The 19,935-nt window shown below is 40.6% G+C and overlaps 4 protein-coding genes and 1 non-coding gene across 7 annotated transcripts in view; 3 read left to right on the forward strand and 2 right to left on the reverse strand.

Moving 5' to 3' along the window:
• Positions 1 to 2,771, reverse strand: part of LOC105568756 (probable nucleolar GTP-binding protein 1) — a 4,648-nt gene extending 1,877 nt beyond the window's left edge. The window contains exons 1-8 of the mRNA XM_012024659.1: positions 2,517 to 2,771; positions 2,035 to 2,309; positions 1,726 to 1,963; positions 1,389 to 1,631; positions 1,064 to 1,318; positions 702 to 986; positions 343 to 621; positions 48 to 191 (exon numbers count right to left, since the gene is read on the reverse strand). Of these exons, the coding sequence (XP_011880049.1) occupies positions 48 to 191; positions 343 to 621; positions 702 to 986; positions 1,064 to 1,318; positions 1,389 to 1,631; positions 1,726 to 1,963; positions 2,035 to 2,309; positions 2,517 to 2,564 (1,767 nt within the window). The 5' untranslated portion in view covers positions 2,565 to 2,771. The remainder of the gene's footprint in view (positions 1 to 47; positions 192 to 342; positions 622 to 701; positions 987 to 1,063; positions 1,319 to 1,388; positions 1,632 to 1,725; positions 1,964 to 2,034; positions 2,310 to 2,516) is intronic.
• Positions 2,772 to 2,806: 35 nt separating this feature from the next.
• LOC105568757 (60S ribosomal protein L36) lies at positions 2,807 to 4,053 on the forward strand. The gene is made up of 4 exons (XM_012024660.1): positions 2,807 to 2,908; positions 3,103 to 3,229; positions 3,387 to 3,521; positions 3,835 to 4,053. The coding sequence occupies exons 1-4, from the start codon at positions 2,841 to 2,843 to the stop codon at positions 3,916 to 3,918; spliced, it is 414 nt and encodes a 137-aa protein (XP_011880050.1). The 5' UTR covers positions 2,807 to 2,840; the 3' UTR covers positions 3,919 to 4,053.
• Positions 4,054 to 4,757: 704 nt separating this feature from the next.
• On the forward strand, positions 4,758 to 4,830 carry Trnav-aac. The gene has a single exon. It is a non-coding gene; the product is annotated as a tRNA-Val (tRNA).
• A 1,295-nt stretch (positions 4,831 to 6,125) lies between these two features.
• LOC105568758 (WD repeat-containing protein 24) lies at positions 6,126 to 12,815 on the reverse strand. Of its 2 annotated transcripts, none has more exons than XM_012024661.1 (14): positions 12,526 to 12,815; positions 11,969 to 12,251; positions 11,600 to 11,706; positions 11,271 to 11,387; positions 10,791 to 11,013; positions 10,407 to 10,620; positions 10,045 to 10,293; positions 9,796 to 9,956; positions 9,399 to 9,582; positions 9,144 to 9,312; positions 8,908 to 9,055; positions 8,282 to 8,786; positions 7,932 to 8,093; positions 6,126 to 7,518 (listed from the first exon to the last, which is right to left on the reverse strand). In XM_012024661.1, the coding sequence occupies exons 3-14, from the start codon at positions 11,694 to 11,696 to the stop codon at positions 7,390 to 7,392; spliced, it is 2,358 nt and encodes a 785-aa protein (XP_011880051.1). In that variant the 5' UTR covers positions 11,697 to 11,706; positions 11,969 to 12,251; positions 12,526 to 12,815; the 3' UTR covers positions 6,126 to 7,389. The 2 variants fall into 2 exon arrangements, with proteins under 2 accessions (XP_011880051.1, XP_011880052.1); XM_012024662.1 differs by lacking the exon at positions 12,526 to 12,815 and adding an exon at positions 12,436 to 12,483.
• A 683-nt stretch (positions 12,816 to 13,498) lies between these two features.
• LOC105568759 (dnaJ homolog subfamily C member 16) lies at positions 13,499 to 19,885 on the forward strand. Of its 2 annotated transcripts, none has more exons than XM_012024663.1 (13): positions 13,499 to 13,894; positions 14,011 to 14,077; positions 14,150 to 14,343; positions 14,430 to 14,710; positions 14,796 to 14,986; positions 15,053 to 15,387; positions 15,518 to 15,821; positions 15,905 to 16,053; positions 16,325 to 16,549; positions 16,693 to 16,906; positions 17,110 to 17,217; positions 17,298 to 17,642; positions 17,834 to 19,885. In XM_012024663.1, the coding sequence occupies exons 1-12, from the start codon at positions 13,668 to 13,670 to the stop codon at positions 17,421 to 17,423; spliced, it is 2,421 nt and encodes an 806-aa protein (XP_011880053.1). In that variant the 5' UTR covers positions 13,499 to 13,667; the 3' UTR covers positions 17,424 to 17,642; positions 17,834 to 19,885. The 2 variants fall into 2 exon arrangements, with proteins under 2 accessions (XP_011880053.1, XP_011880054.1); XM_012024664.1 differs by having other exon boundaries at positions 18,667 to 19,885.
• The last annotated feature ends 50 nt before the right edge of the window (positions 19,886 to 19,935 follow it).

The raw sequence follows: 19,935 nt of genomic DNA on the forward strand, positions 1-19,935 counted from the left end.
GTGGATCATTTGCGTTTGAAGCCTTCAAATACGTGTCTCTCACTTACCGCCATGTTTTTAACACCCATCTCATCTCGTGGCGGTCTCGAGACACTGCGGGCACGCGACTGTGACGCCGTTTCCACGCGCATCCGCTTGCTAGCAGGTTCCGACCGCGATCTGGACCGTCCTCTCGTTCGTTTGAAGTGCGCCTAGTTACAATTAATACAGAATATAACATAATATATACACAACAGTATCAACAAATTGAAATTAAAGCAGCGACTGAATAAACAGTACGACGTGAAAAATGATCCTAAGCCATTTTCTCGAGAACACCCGGAATATACGTGCAACACTCACGTTTTTGGTATCTCCCATATCCACACCTAGATCTTCCATTTCCTCCTTCAGCTTTGCGACCGATCGGTCGCGGTTCCTGGCCGCGGTCGTACGCGGCATAACCGGCTTCGTGGAAGCCTTCGTTAATCGCGCCTCGTCCTTCATGACGAACTTCTTCTCGCGAATCTGCTTCGCCAGCTGCTCAATCTCGCGCATCGTCTCCGACAATTCCGGCACTTTGTAATCGTAGAGGCCGGCCTCTTCCCTCAACTGCTCCTCCCTTTCTAGTTGATTCAATTTCTGTAAGCGGAAGAATGGCATAGAAGTGAGCTTCGCCACGACACTTTTACGCAATTCGATAAAACAAAGTTCACACTGACCTCAAATATGTCTAGATCTATGTAATCCGCGATATTATGACCCTCCCATATCTCCGGGATAACATCATATTTCTGCTCTCCCTCGATATCGTAATTCTTCTTCAAATCAAGCACATAATCGTCTCCCATTTCCTCCTCTATCTCCCTCTCCAATTTGCGTTTTCTCGCGATTTTCTCCGCGGCAGCCTGCCTCTTCTTCAGAACGCTCTCCGGTATACACGGCACGCGATTAGGATCCACTCTCCTCGGTTGAGCAATGTGCAATTGGTTAAGAAGTCCTTCCACCTGGAAGTATCACAAATTGTGCATTACGGCACCACGAATCGAATCTTTCGACGTTAGAGGACCTGTGGATCAACTACCTTTTTGGTCTTAATCTTTTGATCGACTCTGAAGGCCAGCAGTCGCTCGCAAGCCTCCAATTTCACTTCCATCACCCCGAAGTCGGTGACGGTGCTCATTTCCAGCACAGGCACATTCGCGTCGTTCTCGAGCGGCTTCAGAACGGCCCTCTTCTCCGGCGGTAACTCGTTCAATCGTACAATATCCATTTTATTCATGACCATTATCAGAGGCTTGTTCGTGAACAAGGGCTTTATGGACTCGAAAAGTTTTACCTACACGGACAAAGCGGAGTTCACAATATGTTCAAACTCGCAACTGCTACGTCATAGTCCACAGCCTCACCTGCTCCTCCAAGGTATGACCGCACTGCTCCGACAGGTCGCAGAAGTAAAGCACAGCGGCTCGCAGGTGAGCGAGAGCAGTCACCGCCTGCATTTCTATGACGTTTCTCTCTTCCAGCGGGTGATCCAATATTCCAGGCGTGTCTATCACTTGCCATCTCAAGTACTTGTAGTCGGTATGCCCCACGAACAGAGACTTGGTCGTGAACGCGTACGGTTGAACCTCGACGTCGGCCCGAGTGATCTATCGAGCGAGAGTAAATCACAAATAATTACACCGAGCGTTACTTGCGCGCGACGATACGAGCTCATAAAATTGTCATTACAGTGTCGCTTACTTTGTTGATAAAACTGCTCTTGCCGACGTTCGGGAAGCCGCATATGATTATCGTGCGCGTGTAAGGGTCTATACTGGGCAGCCGAGCCAAGTGTTGACGGACTTGCTCAAGGTACGTCAAATTGGCCGCTTGTCTCTTCATGATGGTGGCCATTCGGCCCAGGGCGGCTTTCTTCAGCTGCTTACACCGATACAACGAATCCCCATATTTCAAGAGACGCACATAATCCTTTGCTACGCTGCAATCACAAAGCACGCCTAGTAAAGATCTCATTATTCGCACAACACGTACAAAGCGCCGTTTTCTTACTTGTCGATCAAGTGCCTGGCCGTATTTATCTGTCCAAGGGCTAGCTTATAATGGTCCTTGTCGTACAGGACGTTCATCAAGTCGGCGTAGAACGGATGAACGTCATCCAGCTTGGGAAACTCCTGTATTATCTGAGACAATCTGTCGTGAAAATTCTGCTGCGTGAATTTCACCTTCCGCGTGTAGAATGCGCGTATCCTCGTGATCTTGTACTGCTTGTGGACGACAGTCGGCGTCTTCCGTTGCGTTTTCGACAAGATTATGTCGATGAAGTCCTGCGATAAAGGTCAGCTTGGTGAAATAATGTATAACGTCACGATGGAATATCATATTACAACAAATGTAACACAAGGCCCGGTCTACAATGAGTTAGTCAGAAGTCGGAACTCTAGGTCGATCCTGTTTCTTCCCGAGTGGAAGAGGAAGGACTTCTAACGACTAACAACTCCATTGTAGACCGGGCGTAAAAGATGATGGCTAACCTTTGCAGTTGGCACAACCGCGATTTTCTTAAAATTGTATAAAACCATTTTTCTAATTTACTGCAATCTGCGTTCCAGAAAAACAAAGTGTTCGCCCCGTCTTCTAATAAATAATTCCCCCTCGGGGAGGCACTCGACCGCTTGAAGAAGCACGTGTCCCGGGACCGATTTGAGGTTATAACCAGCAACGAAACCTGACAATCCCGAGAAACGTCCCACGGAAATGAGATCCTTTTTCTACTTCCGCTACTACGCCACCAGCGCCGCGATCTGAAGCCGCGCGGTGGGGTCTCGAACTGCTTGAAGCAAGCGAAGGTTCCACGCATGCGCGCATGCGCGCGTGTAGAAGCGAGAAGAACGCTTCTCTCTCAACGTGGACGTTCGTCACTGAGGTTAGCAGACTGTCGGAATCTTGAAATATCGCCGCGATCCGTTCGTGATCTAAAAAGTCCGAACGATGCACTCGTTCGGGCGTCCATGCGCGGCTTGCAACTTGCTGTATATAGATACGCGACCCGCCCGATTTACGTTAAACGAGCGTTCCTCGTGAGATAACCTAAAAACCCCCCGTTGTATCTGTCCGCAGGATGGCTCCGAGATACGAGTTGGCCGTCGGCCTCGACAAGGGTCACAAAACGACCAAGATCCGCGTGGCCAAAAGCAAGTCCGAGAAGGAAAAGACCGTCTGCCTGCGACCGGCCAGGCTAAAAGGGGTGAGTGGATGTAACCTCCGTCATTGTTTTGTGCGTACAACGCACGTTTGCCGACGTCGGCGATGCGTCGTAATTTAGTGCACGAGACGTCGCGATATTTGTCCTCTCTCTCTCTCTCTCACGTGTGTTATAACCCGGCCGCAATTTTTCATTGCAGAAGCAGACCAAGCACAGCAAGTTCGTGAGGGACCTGATCCGGGAGGTCACAGGGCATGCCCCTTACGAGAAGCGTGCTATGGAGTTGCTCAAGGTGTCGAAGGATAAACGCGCCTTGAAGTTCTTGAAGAGACGGGTAAATGTCTCTTGCGATTTTTCTCTCTCTCTCTCTCTCTCTCTCTCTCTCTCTCTCTCTCTCTCTCTCTCTTTTTTAGACAACTATAGTAGATTTCAGAAATACAATGTTATTTAACTTTGCGCTCCGCCTTATGGAATACCGATTGTCGAGTAAAGAGTATGTAGCGAAGGGATCTAAAAGATCCTGAATTTTTTATGTCCTGCTTCAGGCAGGACCAGTGTTGCGGAGCAGGAAATTTTTTTCGAAAATGTCGACACCTTTTCAGAGAGCGGAGAATAAAGATTTCTAAGTGCGTTTCCTAATGTTCTAGCTGGGCACACACATCCGTGCCAAGAGGAAGCGGGAGGAACTTGGAAATATCCTGGTACAGATGAGGAAAGCAGCTCATCATTAGTTATTTCCATTAAAATTGTAAACCGCTATTTGAATAAATAAATATTTCAATATCGAGCGATACCGTCATTCGAGAATTCAAAGTACTCCGCTTTGACCACCGTCACATCGAATAAATGCGCGAGCACTTGACAGTACGTCTACTAGTTTTATTATTGACCCGTCTTCTAACTTTGTATAGAATCTGCGCCTTTCCAACTATTGCAAAAGAGTTCTTTAGCGCTACAGCCCGATGTGGGCCTTGGCTTTCTCAACGATTTGACCCCAGACTTCTCTATCCTGAGCCTTGTTCCACCATCCTCCAACTCCAATCCTTTTCAGATCCTCCTGAGACCATCTTTTATGTGGTCTTCCTCGTCTACTAGTTCCAAACAGCCTATCATGCAATATTGCCTTAGGTATTCTTCCATCCGTCATTTTTTGCACATGTCCCAGCCATTCTATACGTCTTGACTTGATAAATTTTACTACGTCCATCTGTTCTAGCGTAATGTCTATCTCTGCATTTGTCCTTAGTCTCCAGGGTCTCCAGTAGTGACGATCTTATGAGGTAACTATTCGCAAAATAGGCATTGCAAAAGAGTTAAAGTCTAGAAATAAGTGACAACGTTAGTGTTTTCTTCACCATACCTGGCATTTTTTAATAATACAGAAAATTTATTGTGAAAAATATTACCTCAATGTTAGTTAAGTTACAATTGTGGCGCGACGAGAAAGATTGAATGACAATCACTATTATAATTAATATTAATTTACTTTAACATTAGTTGAAAGAATTTGTTAAAATTTTATGTACTCTTGTAGTAGATAGGTTGAAGAAAGACCCTCTACCACAACAAGGTTTCCGTGGTGTAGTGGTTATCACATCCGCCTAACACGCGGAAGGTCCCCGGTTCGATCCCGGGCGGAAACATTTTTGCCTCGAAGAAGAAAGTTGAGTATATTTTTCCTACGTCTAATTACAATTTTTCTTGTTAAACTTTTCTGAAAACAATTTTAGATTGAAAATTATTTTGAACAGGCGCATTTATAACAGTATCCTTGAAAGTTTAAACGATCGATTTATTATTAACTTACGAACTTTTGTTACCAAATTGATTCAATTAACACAAATTCCTTTGGTAAAATTAATTAGTATATTAATTAACCAATTAATTAGTTACTTTTATTTTGACACATTCGATCAATATATTTGTATATGTATGTATATTCGGATTATACATATTATTGCCTTATTACTAGGTACCAGCTGTTAAGATCATGTTAAAATTATTACATAATTAAAATGGAGTTAAATAATAATTTTATATGTATATGCATGTGATATTTACATACATTATATTACGTTACATATTATTTTATTGCGTACGACATTTTTAAATACTTATAATTGTATGAATTTATCATCCTTCGTCTGAGACAATTAGAAGCTGGACGAGAGATGAAATACGTGACGCGATACCTTCCTAAAATCGTAAAAGTTATTAGGAAAACATGATGGGAGAAGAGGTTATAAGAAGTGGCACAGCTTAATTTGGCGCGCTCTGAATGATCACGCGTCGATAAATTTACTATCTACTTTTCCGACACATCGGTAACAACGATATGCCATCTCCTGTAACTTTCTCGCCCATCATGCTTTCCTAATCAATTTTATGCTTTCTTAGAGGATCAAAAGACGCATATTCTTATTCCGTTTCAGACTTGTTTCGCTGCGAAAACATTAAATTAATTTAGAGAACGTGATCGGGGATTAACCATTTTTAAGAGACTAACATTATAACATGAAGTCAGTTTGTTTTAATTGTTTTTTACATTTTCCATCTTGTCTTGTTACAAATTTATAATTTACAGCCGAGACTTTCTGCGTGCGTTCTGTTACGTGTCAAAATGTATCTTTTGATAAATAATAACGTAACCTTTTCAGCCATCAAACTTTCCGTAAATAGAATTTCGACAAATTAAGGAACATCTTATCGATGGTAATAATTCTACAAGATATCACTTAATTAAAAACTTTATAAGGATTTTACAACGTGTTTTAAATTAATTTTTATTTTGATAAATTTTAACAAGTATAAATGTAAATAAATATTTACAAGCTTTTCTACAGTTTATCTGACACATTAAAAAATCATACGCCGGTTTTTGTAACGTTATACGTGTTCATTTTCCAAGACAGTGATAATACGTAACGATTCTTCTTTAGCTAAATATTTATTTCTATTATTATCTAATCCGACTAGAAAATAAAGTTCTGTTACAAAAAATGCGATATGTATACATATACGTAAGCACAATTAAATAATGAGTATGACTTAAGTAAAATTAAAAATGGATAATAATTACATCCTAATATTTTAAATGTATTTCTTATTACTTGCGATTATATGCTTCCTTTTTATATCATCATAGAATAGGACGAATCATAATTTGCAGTTGTTTTAGGCACACCTTGATTTTCTAAATATTACAAAATACAAACACATAGAATAAACAAATTTTATTATTTGATACTTTTCATCAGCTATATGTTGTCAGATTTTTCATACATTGTCGACAAATTTGACATATACCTTCTTCCTTCAACGGCTGAATGATCATTATCATTATTGTATCAAAAAAGACCAGTTTCCTCTTAACTATATTTATCAGTTAAAATTAGATACTTTGTGAACTTAATTTCTACTAAAATACTCATTAATACATATTTTCTACTTTCACAAATGTTAATGTAAATATTGACTTCAAAGCAATATATGTGACCATATCAAATATTAAATTCACAAAACTGAGTAATTATAAGCTCGAATTTTTAGTATTTTCAAAATTTGTAATAAAAAAAGATTACACAAGCATGTTGTTACGTGATTTAGTTATTACATTAAAATGTTATAATTACTGTCTTATAAACCCATCACGTAATGGATTAACAATTATTTCTAGAATAGATAGAACAATTCCAGATGGAAATATTTTTGAATTACTATTTAAACAAATAAAGATTTAATTAAGATCTTGTTATAAAGTTATATAAAATTTGTTAATAAGTTTATATAAAGTCTTTCGTTCTCTTATCAATTAAAAATACTTATCAATTAAAAAATTTACACTGCTTCACATATGCACATGTCTCAAACATATTAATCCAAAATAATTAATTGAAAGACAATTCTTATGTACAATGGATTACTTCAAAAATATACTTGTGTATTCATTAATAATTTTATCTGAATTGAATAGAATATCACCTAGATAATTCATTTTAAGTGATATCTAGATATTATTAATTTTAAACTTTTCTAAACAACTTGTTTTGCTTAATATATCTATGTATATCGCATATGTTGCATTTGTATAAAACCTAACTTTGTACAGGAACTCTTCTGCTGCGTTCATGTCATGATATTCTTATTATAGTAATTTATTTCAAACAAATTCCAACATTTATAACGAATGTTGACGTATTTCCTTAGTTATATTCACATAGATGTCCACAACCAGTAGGACATTGTCGATTGCTATTAAACCATTCCCTCATATGATTTACATGGCCTCCGTGTGCACAGCCTTGACACCATACATAGATACCACGAACCACCTGTATGAAAAATATTATAAAATTGATCATAATGAACATAATAGCATAACAATTAATATTTTATACCGGAATTATTTTATTATAATAAAATACAGCTAATTTCCCTATTAATTATAATCAATTATCATAACGCATTTGTGATAAATTTGTGATTAATTAAAATTGTATAATTTGTATTATTTTAATAAATAAAACACATGATAAGTCAATCAAATTTTTGGGAGAGAATTTGTATACATGAACAACTGCAAAGAATATAGCATATTGTATAAAAACGATACACAATATTTTCAATTTGACAAAAGTACTGTAATTGTAATTTCCTGTGTGCATTTGTCTTTCAGTTCACTTTACTTTAAATGAATACATAATTATTTCACAAGCTTAAACGGAAAGAGTTAAATTTCTTTTACCTGGTTGCAAAGAGAACACAAAGCGTGTTCGGGCGTATGGCAATGATCACACAACCACGCAGACCGTTGCAATGATTTCGTGCATGCTACGCAACACGCATGTATCGTAGTCGACTGTTGATTCATTTGCGATATAGAAGGAATCCATGCCAATTGTATTATCTGTAAGTAAATTTCTTTATTAAAAATCTGCCTATATATTATTTACTAGCAAACCCTATAAAACAAATATCTATTTCATAGCGTAACAATTAAAACAACACAATATTTCAGCAATAATTTCTACCAAAAAATTGTGAAAAATGTCGGTTGCAAAAGTGATAGAATGGATTCTTTAATTATGAACAAACCTGCGTAGCTACATGCCAGAGTTTAAATTTGCCAAGCATGTCCAAGTATTCTAATATCCAATGTTCCTGTAGAGCTATGGGAATATTCAATTTTTTCCTTATTTCACCCAGAACGATAAGCATCGATACTGTCGTCTGTACATCTCTTATTGCCGTGTGAAAGCGCAGCCCGTCCAGTACGTGAGGTGTAAAATCAAAGGGAAGAGGCTTAGGTAGAACAGGAACTACTAACTGAGGTTGATCCTCAACTATAACGGAAGCTGAATTCTCATTGAGATCAGGAGGATGATTGGGAAATTGCTCCGGTGGTGGAGATCGGTCCTTGATCTCGTGCCGTAAAGGAAAAGCCTCCTTTTGCAATTCTTTAGTCCACTCGTCATCCTCCATACGCATCACAGTTTGCCTACTTTCGCCAGGATGTTCCAGAGACACGGGTTCGTATTCAGTTTCGCCGAAGATGAAATCACCACGGGATGTGGAAGGTATGTCGCTAAGCAACGGTCTCCTGTAATTAGAATTAATGTCAAGTACTCTAATCACACCAATGCATATCAATTAATCTTGGCATGCGCGCGCACAATATAAGTCTAAGATTTATGCAACAGCGCGAATATTGTAATAAGTACCTTGGCAAAACAGTTTCCGTATTATTCGACGGTCCTATAACATTTTGATTCTCCGGCGCTTCAGTTTCTGTTTCCGTTTCATCATCACCGCCACTGGCAACACCAGCAGGATTTTCCCCTTGAAGAGATTTTGCATCCTGTTCGTGACCTGAGAAAATTAATAAATTTATGAAATTAAGCGTAATACAATGACAAAATATTAATATATTGTTCATGATATTCTTACTCATACTTACTCGATTGTTTACTCGCGTTTGATTGTTCCATACCCGAATTCTTTGTTGCTCCTGGTACTATATTCGACGTGTTGGCTATATCTTCTTTAGGTACAGTCGGTGCACTCTTTTGAAGTATCTCGAACGGGTCGGTATACATAATCTTCAAGACTTGCCACGCATTGCTGACCTGTAAATAAGATTATTAAGTACATTGAAATTATTACACGTGTTATATTTACTGTATATGTATGAAAATAATAGATCTCTTCTTACAACATAATTGCCAAAGTCGTATGCAACACGTGCATTGTGATCACAAGCTTCACTTAAATTTCCAGAAAGCAAATAATTTTCTGCGGCTATCTTAAACCAGGTCGGTTCGCGTACACACCCGCGAAATCTGTGCATTATACTTGAAGCCATGCAGAAGGCGTCATCGTTTGTCACAGGTGTTCGCCTACAAAAGAATAGAGATATATGTATAACAAATCTAAACAAAATTGAATAAAACAAAAATGGACTTCTTTGTGGAAACTCTTTTAATTAAAAGTTAGTTGTTAACGTTAATGGCTCACATTGACAGTGTATAACAATTTCGTTCCTCTCTTATCGTGAGTTTTATAATCTCAATATATTTTTATATCGTACAATATAATTAAAAAAAATTTACCTCATTAAATTACTTAGCTGTCTTGCAATACTCGCTGGTTCATACTTCACTTTAGAAGCACATGTAATATCATGTTTTAAACTTATTGCCACGCTCTGTGGATTTGCTTTGCTGGCCGGTCTTACTGCATCGTCAAAAACGTGATGGTATAAAGTACAATCCTGTTACGTGGAGTGAAAGCATAAGAATGATATTTTTGCCGCGACGTTGTAATAAAAAAAAAGAGCAAATAATGGTTGATAGTATTACTCTGCTTGTTGATAGGAACGACTGCGGATTGCCTCTCCACGCCACACCTGTAGGAACGTCCTTATGCTCATTAAAACTTGCGAACGGAATGTACGGCCTGCGGATATCCCATACATTTATGCTGCAATCAACGACTAGAGCGCAGCTAGCTATGTGATACTTTTTCTGAGGTCTCCATTTTATACGTCCCACTGACGCTATAGTGTGTATAGTGTAATCACAACTTGGTTTACCCGATAAATCCCAAACCTGTAAAGTCACGACGATACATTGATATTTACACGATTATACAATATTTATATGATCGTACAATCATATATTTCGCGCGGGCATTCGTATTAATGTGTAGGGAATAAAAGTACTTTGATAGTTTTGTCCCTAGATGCTGTAGCGAGCCAAGTGGTTTCTGGATGCCAGTCGCAAGCAAATATCGGGCCACTATGCGCTGTAAAATGCTGAAAGTAACGTTCCGGTTTTCTCATATCCCATTGTTGTACATGACCATTCTCCGATACAGCAGCAAAAGTATGAGGTTGTTGTGGACAAAATTGAACGTCTCTCACAGATTCTGTATTACTGCAAACGTGAATATAATGTATAAGTATATAATAATAACTGTTTATCAAATTAAATAAAAAAATCCTTTTCAAATTCAAACAAATCTTGAGATAACAACAAATTTTTATCATTACATCAATAGTTGCGTAGAGCACGTGTGCTGCATAAATTCACGAAGCTCACTTTACCTATAAAAAGTTTTAATAGCCTCTTTTGCTCGCAAATCAAAACATTTCATGGTACCATCTTGCGAACCCGATATCAACCACATGGGCTCTGTCATATGGAAGCTTACTTTGTTCACAGTTCTTTTGTGATCTACGAATACATGATCCTGTTTTGATCGAGACTGTCTATTCAGGTTCCACAGAACGACCGCACCGTTTGTTGCTGCAGTGGCAAGTATATGGTCTACAAATTAATGTAACATTGTAATAAAAAAAATAACTTGACAAATTACTTTAACGTAGGGCATCAATATATAAATGACATGTGGGGAGAGTAGTGGAACTAAACAGGGAGCTTTGATGCAAGTCAGAAAACATTCGTGTATCTATCTTTCGCAGTGAATTGTTCAATACAAAACTCAATATAAACTGATAGTTAAAGGTGGTACAATTAAAGGTATATTGCATATTAGTCACAACTGTGATTAGTGATTGAATTACCATCGTTAAGATTCCAGGCAACATCGTTGCAGGAAAAATTCAAGTTCAGATTTTTCCCAACACGAAGATTGCAGGCTTCTTCAAATTTGTCCTCCAGTAATGTAAATATTTTAAAAACTGCAACAAAGTCAGCGATATAATACTCCCGTGCACAACATAATGCCACGAGATACGAATCACTGCTCTCTACAGAAACAGAAAGCTTGACGATGTGAAATTAACTAATTATTACTGTTATAACAATTTCACTCCATTTGCAATAAATAATCTATCGTATATCCCGATTGTTTTATAGAATCCATTTGCTTTAGACTAACACAAAGACGTACCATTGCGACCGGCTATCACAACCTGATTGTTATCTTTGTTCAGGGCTAGGGCGTTCGCAGGTCCCTCTTGCGCTACGTACATAGTTCTCGACGTCATGCTGCTGTTTCTGGAAATTAATTTAATTTAATTTATCGCTGCAAAGGTGAGATATGGCGAGGAGAGGTAACATCGAGGGATGAAGTGCCAACGGAAAGTTGGTTTTGTTTACAAAGCCTGCCTGCTAAAATCAGGTGCAAAGTAAAGATCGAAGCAAGTGTATAAAACTGAAAACGCGCTATCGCACGTAACGCAAAGTGTTACTCGAAAGAGTTAATATTACATTGTTACCACGATGCCCAGATACTTGCTGGTACAAGTTGCATTCGTACCTTACAATCGCCGCTTATAACGCAAGCGTCCACGTCGCAGTATCACAGGTTCATTCGACGTGCGCCCGTCCACCCTTGAACCACTCGCGTTTGTCGTGTCTGACCCTCGGCGATTGCAAGGGGCAGAGCTGTCTCTACGGAGTCCGCTTAGCTCCCCTGCTCTCATGGGTGCTTGTATTCCCTACGGGACTGTTCAACGGCTGCCTGGAGTACGCTTCAGCTGTCCATAACCATGTTGGAGCGCGGCGGCAAGGCGTAACGCTGGGCGCATCTGTTTCTGTTACTAGTGCACAGGTAAAATTAACATTCATATATACGTGTCCACATACGTATGCATAAAAATTGGAAGGAAGAGAGGAGCGAGGAACTCGCCGCGAGATTGAGCGCAACACCGACGAAACCTCGGCCAACTTAACCGGCGACGAACCCGTGGAGCGATGCAATTTTATTAAGACGGACGGGCGTACCGATCTCTCGCTCCAGGCGAGCTCTTTAAATAAGGACGACGTAATTGCGCGCAGAAATTCCGCTGCGTCTCCGCCGGTCGAATTACTCACCGACACGTTCCGCAGAGGTCGTCGCGAAGGGAAAACGCACGCAGGGGCGAGATGCACGAGATCGCGCGCGCTGCAACGAGCGAAATTACGTTGACTGCGCCGGACACGGATCGCAACGATTGTAACGCGACTTAGTGACGTGGGCATCGCGCGGAACACGACACCGCGGCACTCGACGTGCTGATACACCGGGAGCCGGGCTGCGCCGCGCCGGACGGACACGAGATTGTCATGGAGGAGTTTAAACGGCGGGCCGAAGCACGCGCTGAAACGTACGTCGTCCGCGCGAGCGGGACGGAGAGAGAGTGAGAGAGGGAAAAAAAAGGGGAGACCGGCGAGCGCGGCGTTGATTCGCCGAGGGCCCGCGGTCGGCCACATGAGAACTCGCCGCGCGCCGTTTGCAAATCGGCCGTGAGATCTCGTCGTCCGCAGAAAGAGAGAAAGAGAGAGAAATTATATCGCTCGCGCGAAATTAAACGCGGACGGATCGTCGGAAGATCGAAAATGTCGCCTCTCGGCGAGCCTCGCTCCCGGTTACGCAAATAAGTGGGCGCATCTCGCCGATCTTTCGCGAGTGGTGGGGGCGTTTCAACCCCGCTGTAAAGATACAAGGTGAAACCTGGTGAAACATAGCGCGCGTAAGCAATTTTTGGGGCCAATCGCTCATTGGCTCCTGCTGCATTCAACCGCGATGATTTGCAGTCCGAAGGTTGGGGCAAGTTTCTGACTGGTCAACTCCGTAGTTCGGGCCACTTCTGATTGGTTGACACTGCTCGTCCACCGGACTGCCTCACCTTGTATCTTTACACCGTGGTTTCAACCATACGTCTGTCCGCAACATGGTGGCGGCCGTAGCCCGGGGAGTGTTGACGTGAGTGGCTGCCCGCCGACGGTATCGCGACGCTCCGCGCGCGGCGAGGGCGACGACGACGACGACAGGTAGACGACGACGACGGTCCCCGCGCGAGAAGTATGTCCGCTGATCCCGAGTGCGGTGAGAGCGCGTGCGGCAGGCGGGAGTAAGGGGGACGGTGACGGTATCGCGGGCGCCCGCGACAATCGGCGAGGTAGCTCGCGCAGTGCCGCGGTGCACGAGGAGACCCCCGGTCGGGTTGCCCGGCGCCGTTGCGTCGCGAACGACGATGTCGGCCGAACTCGCGGCGACGGGCGAGCGGCGGACCCGCGACGACGCCGCCGTCACGTACGTGGGACGCGCGTTCCTGCTGCTGAGCCTCCTCGCGCTGCTCCAGTCGACGCCGCCGGCGGCCGCCGGCGACTCCCTGGGCGATCCGTACAAAATACTGGGCGTGTCGAAGCACGCGACGGTGCAGGACATTCGCAAGGCGTACAAGCACCTCGTCAAGGAATGGTGAGTGGCTGCACCTCTGTGTGTGTGTGTTTGTGTCTCTCCGCTTTAGAATGTAGAACCGCATGGAGCGGCTCGTTCCGAGTATTTCTGTGTAAATGTTGTGCAACTTTTCGTAGGCATCCAGACAAAACTGATCATCCGATGGCCGAGGACAAATTTGTGGAGATAACGAAAGCTTACGAGGTAAATTGTCTTGTGCGAAACAGTGCTAGAGACCGGAGGTAAGATTTTTAACTGTCGCGTCGAATCGTTCAGCTTTTAACAGATCCGGAGAGAAGGAGGAAGTTTGATAATCACGGAATCACAGAGGAGGGTATCCCCAGGCAAAGGAGAGACAACAGTCACTTCAACGTTCTCGATCCGCTGGAAGAATTGTTTACCAGTAATTTTAAATTCCACTATCAGAGCAGGGACATCACGCTGTTCCACAAGATGAGCATCACATATCGGTGCGTACCTCTTGTTGCGAAAGAACAGTGACCTGCGGTCGTCGCGAACACGTCGCGTTGAATGTCCTCGGGGGGAAAAATTGCAGATCGTTCGAGAACGTGATAGTGCCCAAGACTTACCGCATGCCGTATTTAATCCTGTTTTACTCCGACTGGTGCATCATGTGTCTGCAAGCGGAGCCTACTTGGAGACGACTGATCGACGAGCTGGAGCCGCTGGGACTCGGCTTGGCTACGGCGCACGCCAAGAAGGAGTCCACTTTGGCGAGGAGGCTCGGCGTCCACTCTCTACCGTGTCTCGTCGTTATCGTCGATGGGCGCACCAGCATCTACAAGGAATCACTGTTTAGCATTCAGAAAGTTGTTGGTACGTTACTGCCGTTGGGACGTCGCGAGTCTCGTCTCCCGTCCGCTGTCCCCGTTCATGCACTGATGAGTCCGTTTGTTTGCAGAATTTGTACGAAGTAGACTACCGTCTAAATTAATAAGTGCTATTAGCGATACCACCATAGACAATTTTCTGTCGGGCTGGACGGATAATCGAATACGCGCTTTAATATTTGAGAAGAGAGACTTTATTCGCTTGCGATATTTGCTTACGTCTTTTTACTATAGAGATCGGGCGGCTTTCGGCTTCGTTCAGGTAAATATTTTGTATATTAATGTTAAATCCCAAATTACTCTTTGTTAATTTTAACGCACTTTATAGATCGGCATACCGGAGACCGAAAACATAACGTCGAAATACAAGATCTCGGGAGAACTAGACACCCTGCTGCTCTTCAACGAGAATTCTGAGAAGCCCATGGCGTCTGTTAGCATGAAGGACATTTCCAGCGAAACCATGCATAACATTATCGCCAACAATAAGTTTCTCGTGCTACCGAGACTTTCGAATCAGGCTATGCTGGACTCTATATGCCCGCCTGAATGGATGAGGCCGCAGAAACGGTTGTGCGCCGTTTTAATATCTCAGCAAAACAGCCCACTGCACGACGTGGCTAGGCACAAATTTAGACAAGCGGCACTGGAATCTTCTTATGGGTATTTCAATACAATCGCAAAATATTAATAGTTACATCTCCCGCGTTGAAATGTAACATTTTCAGCAGAGATGTGACGCGAATTCTACGTGTGTATGTTCTTCAAATGTTTGATTTAACAATGTTCGCAGCACGGAACGCGTCAGGTACGCATACGTGTTCAAAGATACGCAACCTGAGTTTGTGTCGGCGTTATCCGCTGGTGAAGGCAGTCCGCTGGAGCCTTTATTACATATCGTCATTATATGGAGACGAGATGCCAATCACTTGAAGTACGAATGGCTCCCTCACGGTTGGGTCGAAGCCGTTCAGGATGATCGTGTATGGAACGAGACGCGTAGACATTTAGAGAAAACTATACAAAGGCTGTTACGCGCCAGTGAGGCTTTACCATACGCTGCTGTCGTAGGCGAATTGGCGGACGAACACGCACAGGCATGTATCCACAGTTAATCATCCTTCGCGACCTGCAAATTATTGGAGTGTACCATTATTATTATTTCAATACACTTTTGCAGGGTACTGTAGACAGATTGATAGGAAGGGCATTATTAGCAGTAGATTATATATCCGATAATCTGACAAAAGAGCAAATTTTGTCTTTGATATCGGTACTAGTAACTCTCATGCTAATAGGAGTCGCGGGATATGGAATGTCGTACCTAGTGTGAGTAGAATTAAAATGCGGAGTAATATACATATGTTTCTGACTTTTTGTTTGAACGTCGCAGAGCATGGATTTCAAGATCAGGCGCTAGTAGGTCCTCGAATAATTTTGCCAAGTAACAAATAACTGCTAGTCGCTCGAAGCATGCACATTAATTACATACATTGAAATTGGTATAGTTTTAAAATTTATACGAAGAAATGATGTCTTGTGTATTATGTCAATTTGTTAAACGCCCAATGAATGTTTATACGTGAACTTTCGTATCTAGTAAGCTAGAGGAGGCAAGTGTCCACGCTGAACGTGTCCAGTGCAATGACAATGCCAAGCCGCTTCCGTCGCAGCCGCAACTACGATTGCACGAATTACGTGCGGAGAAATACCATGGATTGGTTCGGCTTTTGAAACCAGGATGTCGAACCATCATTCTGCTGGTTGACGCCCAAAGCAGATTAAAGTTATTACCAGCTTTCCACAAAGCTGTGTGGCCTTATAGGTATGCCCCGTTTCTCGGCGTATTCTATTTTAGTTAATATTTTATGATAATAAATGTATGAAATTTTTACACGTGACAAATTAAAAGTGCGTAGAACAAAGTACAGAAAGAGAGCGTCATCGTAAACCGTTTTTCGTTTTCAGAAAGAATAAGACGCTTATGTTCGCACATATGTCATTAGAAAGGGGTCTCAATTGGTACAAAAAGCTATTATCTCTTACCTTACCCGAGCAGAAAGAATTGAATATAAATGCCAAGAACTGCGTCGGCACGGTCCTGTCCTTAAACGGACATCGAAAGTACTTCTGCATGTACCATGCTAAACACCCAGAATGCGCCAAGGGTAAAGGTTCTAAGGTGCGTAATATCCGAACACCTTCGAGTCTACAGGATCCTAAAATCATAAAAGATAACGAATGTTTACTTAAAAAGTCAATTATATTCAGAAGACTACTTCTTGAAATGAAAGTGTCACGGTTGTGAATGCCTAAGATTTCTCTGCTGCAAATTTATTTAAGGCTATCTTATCATTTGAATCGAACAATTGCATTATATTACAGCGTATGGAGAAGATGGCCAAACAACTTGCCCAAAGACCGGAGGATCCGGAAGCAGGCGCTTTCATCGGTTTCGACAGTTCCAACGAATCCGATCTATCTCAAGACGAGGTATACGACAATACATTGAGAATGCTCCTGATGTTTAGCAACTAACTGTCACACTGATGACAATTGTGCGTATGTTGCAGGGCGGGGGCAACATTTTATATCAGGACAACCTTTTAGATGGATTACCAATGTGGCTCGATAGGTTGTTCGAAGGATCAACGCAACGTTATACTGTAAATTATTGGCCCGAGTTCACTGCCAAATAAAAAACAAACAGGAGAAAGACGTTTTTTCTAGACGCGTAGAGGAGACTGTGACGCTTAGGGACGTATATCTTGGAACATACAATTTATTTTCCTAACACTAACGGAGGTCTTAAGTTTGGCTGCTTGATAATATCGCTTCAGTTGCTTGTTGGCAATTCGACCAAGTACATGTCCTGCATAGTCATTTTGTTTTCATCTAGAAAGAATCGGAGCAATTTCGTAAGTATTTTTTTTTTACTAAATAGTTTTTAAGTATATTATTTCTAATTCTAATTAAAACACATGCATGCAGAAGAAAGTTAGATGCACTGAGTGTCTATGTAATTTTAGTTGTTAACACGTTTATAAAATTTATTTCAAAAGCTATGGTATTTTTTAATGTACCAGTTTTTTCTTTTTCTTTTTCATAGATTGTAATGAGCGAAAATATAGAAAACAGACCTTATGTAGGACTACATAAATACGAACAAGCAATTCTAGATATTTTCAATGGATCTGAAATAGAAAAAGCTGCAAAAACCCATGACGTTGATACAGAATATCTAATCATGTTTATGCATACAATTCTTACTAAAGGAAAAATAATTAAAAGCAATGATAGAAGTGTATCATTTTTGGACGAACTTTCATTTTTACTTTATATAAAAATGTGCCCTCGAGGACACTGCCTTTGCTTGGCATGTTTAAAAATATATTTGCCACCTCTGATGTACCGTTTTGTCTCACGTAATAAGTTGATTTATCCAAAAAGTTGGGATGCATTTAAGAAGGCAGATTTCGATACAAAAATGCAATTTATAGAAAGAAACATGAATGAAATCTCTACATTATTTCCGCAAGATTGTTTAAGAACATCTCCAGAAAATTTACTTACAAAATCGCTGCACCTTGACGAAGAAGATTAACGAGTGTCTGTTACATAAATTTGCAGCAGAAAAATTTTAGGCAATCACAACTGTAATACTTTTATTGCAAGACGTAGCCTTCTAAATTTAATTGTTTTTTAAGCAGACGTTCGTTATATTTTAGAATTCTATGATCCTATAGACAACAATTTCGAGCAAACCTAGATTATTAGAAGAGATGTACAATTTACACTTTTCAAAAACTGTAAATGTTTACTTAATCTCTGCAAATCTACAGTTTGAAATTGAAGAAAAAAAAGATTGATAAATAGTGGAAAAAATCAAAAAAAGTATATCAAAAGGAATTATTAGGTATCACAGTCTCCTCTACATTTCAGCAAAAGTGATAAAGAACAAGGTTCGCCTAGTCAACCAGAATTATTGCCATCAGGATATGCTGTGATTCGAATGGACACAGACGCGACCCTGTATAAAGACAAAACATATTACTGATCATTACTTATGCTAAGTACCATTTATAAACATATTTACAGTTTCCTGCATTTTAAAGATTTTAGATTGGTCTTTAAGTATTGTTAAAGAAAGTACATTATAAAAAGTTATATAGAAGATAGGAGAGAGCGGGAGATTATTACACCGAACGGTGGATCAGTTCTCTGGATATAGATAAAGTTTTCTATATACTACTACTACATCCGTTCCTATATAATTCGGGAATACTCTTTCTATTCCTCGAAATTGCTTGTATCTAGTCAACACGTTACCAAAAATTTAGCTGTATTGCACAGTGCAAGCAAATAGATAATTTGTATTTCCTCAGATATGACTGCGAAATCGCGATCAATTGCGATTCTCGTTGTGTTCGACTATGTTAAATACTTATAATAACAATCGCTATTTTTAATGTAATAAAAAGAAATGTAAGTCTGTATTGATATGTTTATGTATCTAATGCGTATCTCTGTCGCTTATTCGCTATATATTTTTCAGTATCGTCATACTATGCGAACTTATTTCTCGAATTCGAATTAATTCCGCAAGTAGCACATATCTATTTACCGAATTAATATCTTATGAATATAGTTACCGTAAAATCGATATTTGTAAGTGTGGATCCAAATGCGAGCATGATAAAGGTACTTATACTTATAAAAAAGATAATTGCCCTTATCAAGATTTATATACGTCCATTACTTTGTTACTAATTACTCTACTTTTGTATCAATCTCTTGTTAGTGTTGTATATTATTTCAGTAACGTGTGTATATTCGTTATTTAAATAATATATACATGTAATGTTTAAATACTACATTTCTTTAGCCAAAGTATTTAGCATTAATGAATTTTAAAACATGTTTACTCTTGGATTTTTTTTTCTAAAGCGACAGATGTGTAGGTACATTTCATATTGGTTGCTCTTGTACACGACATTTCCTTACCGCAAGAAGCTATTAGAATATATTGAACGTGTATTAGGTACGTAGCGACATGAGGTACATTGTAATCGTTGAAATTGCAAGTTATGTGCGCTCAATTGTTTATACTTTATATCCTTATACATATTACATATATAAAGATTAAAATTGATGAAACAGATACATGGAGTTAATATTTCTACTACCCTAATAACGTCTTATCTCGTTGGT

This window comes from Vollenhovia emeryi, unplaced genomic scaffold (genome assembly GCF_000949405.1).
Source record: "Vollenhovia emeryi isolate VEMERY1.0 unplaced genomic scaffold, V.emery_V1.0 DF939127.1, whole genome shotgun sequence".
NCBI classification, from domain to species: domain Eukaryota; kingdom Metazoa; phylum Arthropoda; class Insecta; order Hymenoptera; family Formicidae; genus Vollenhovia; species Vollenhovia emeryi.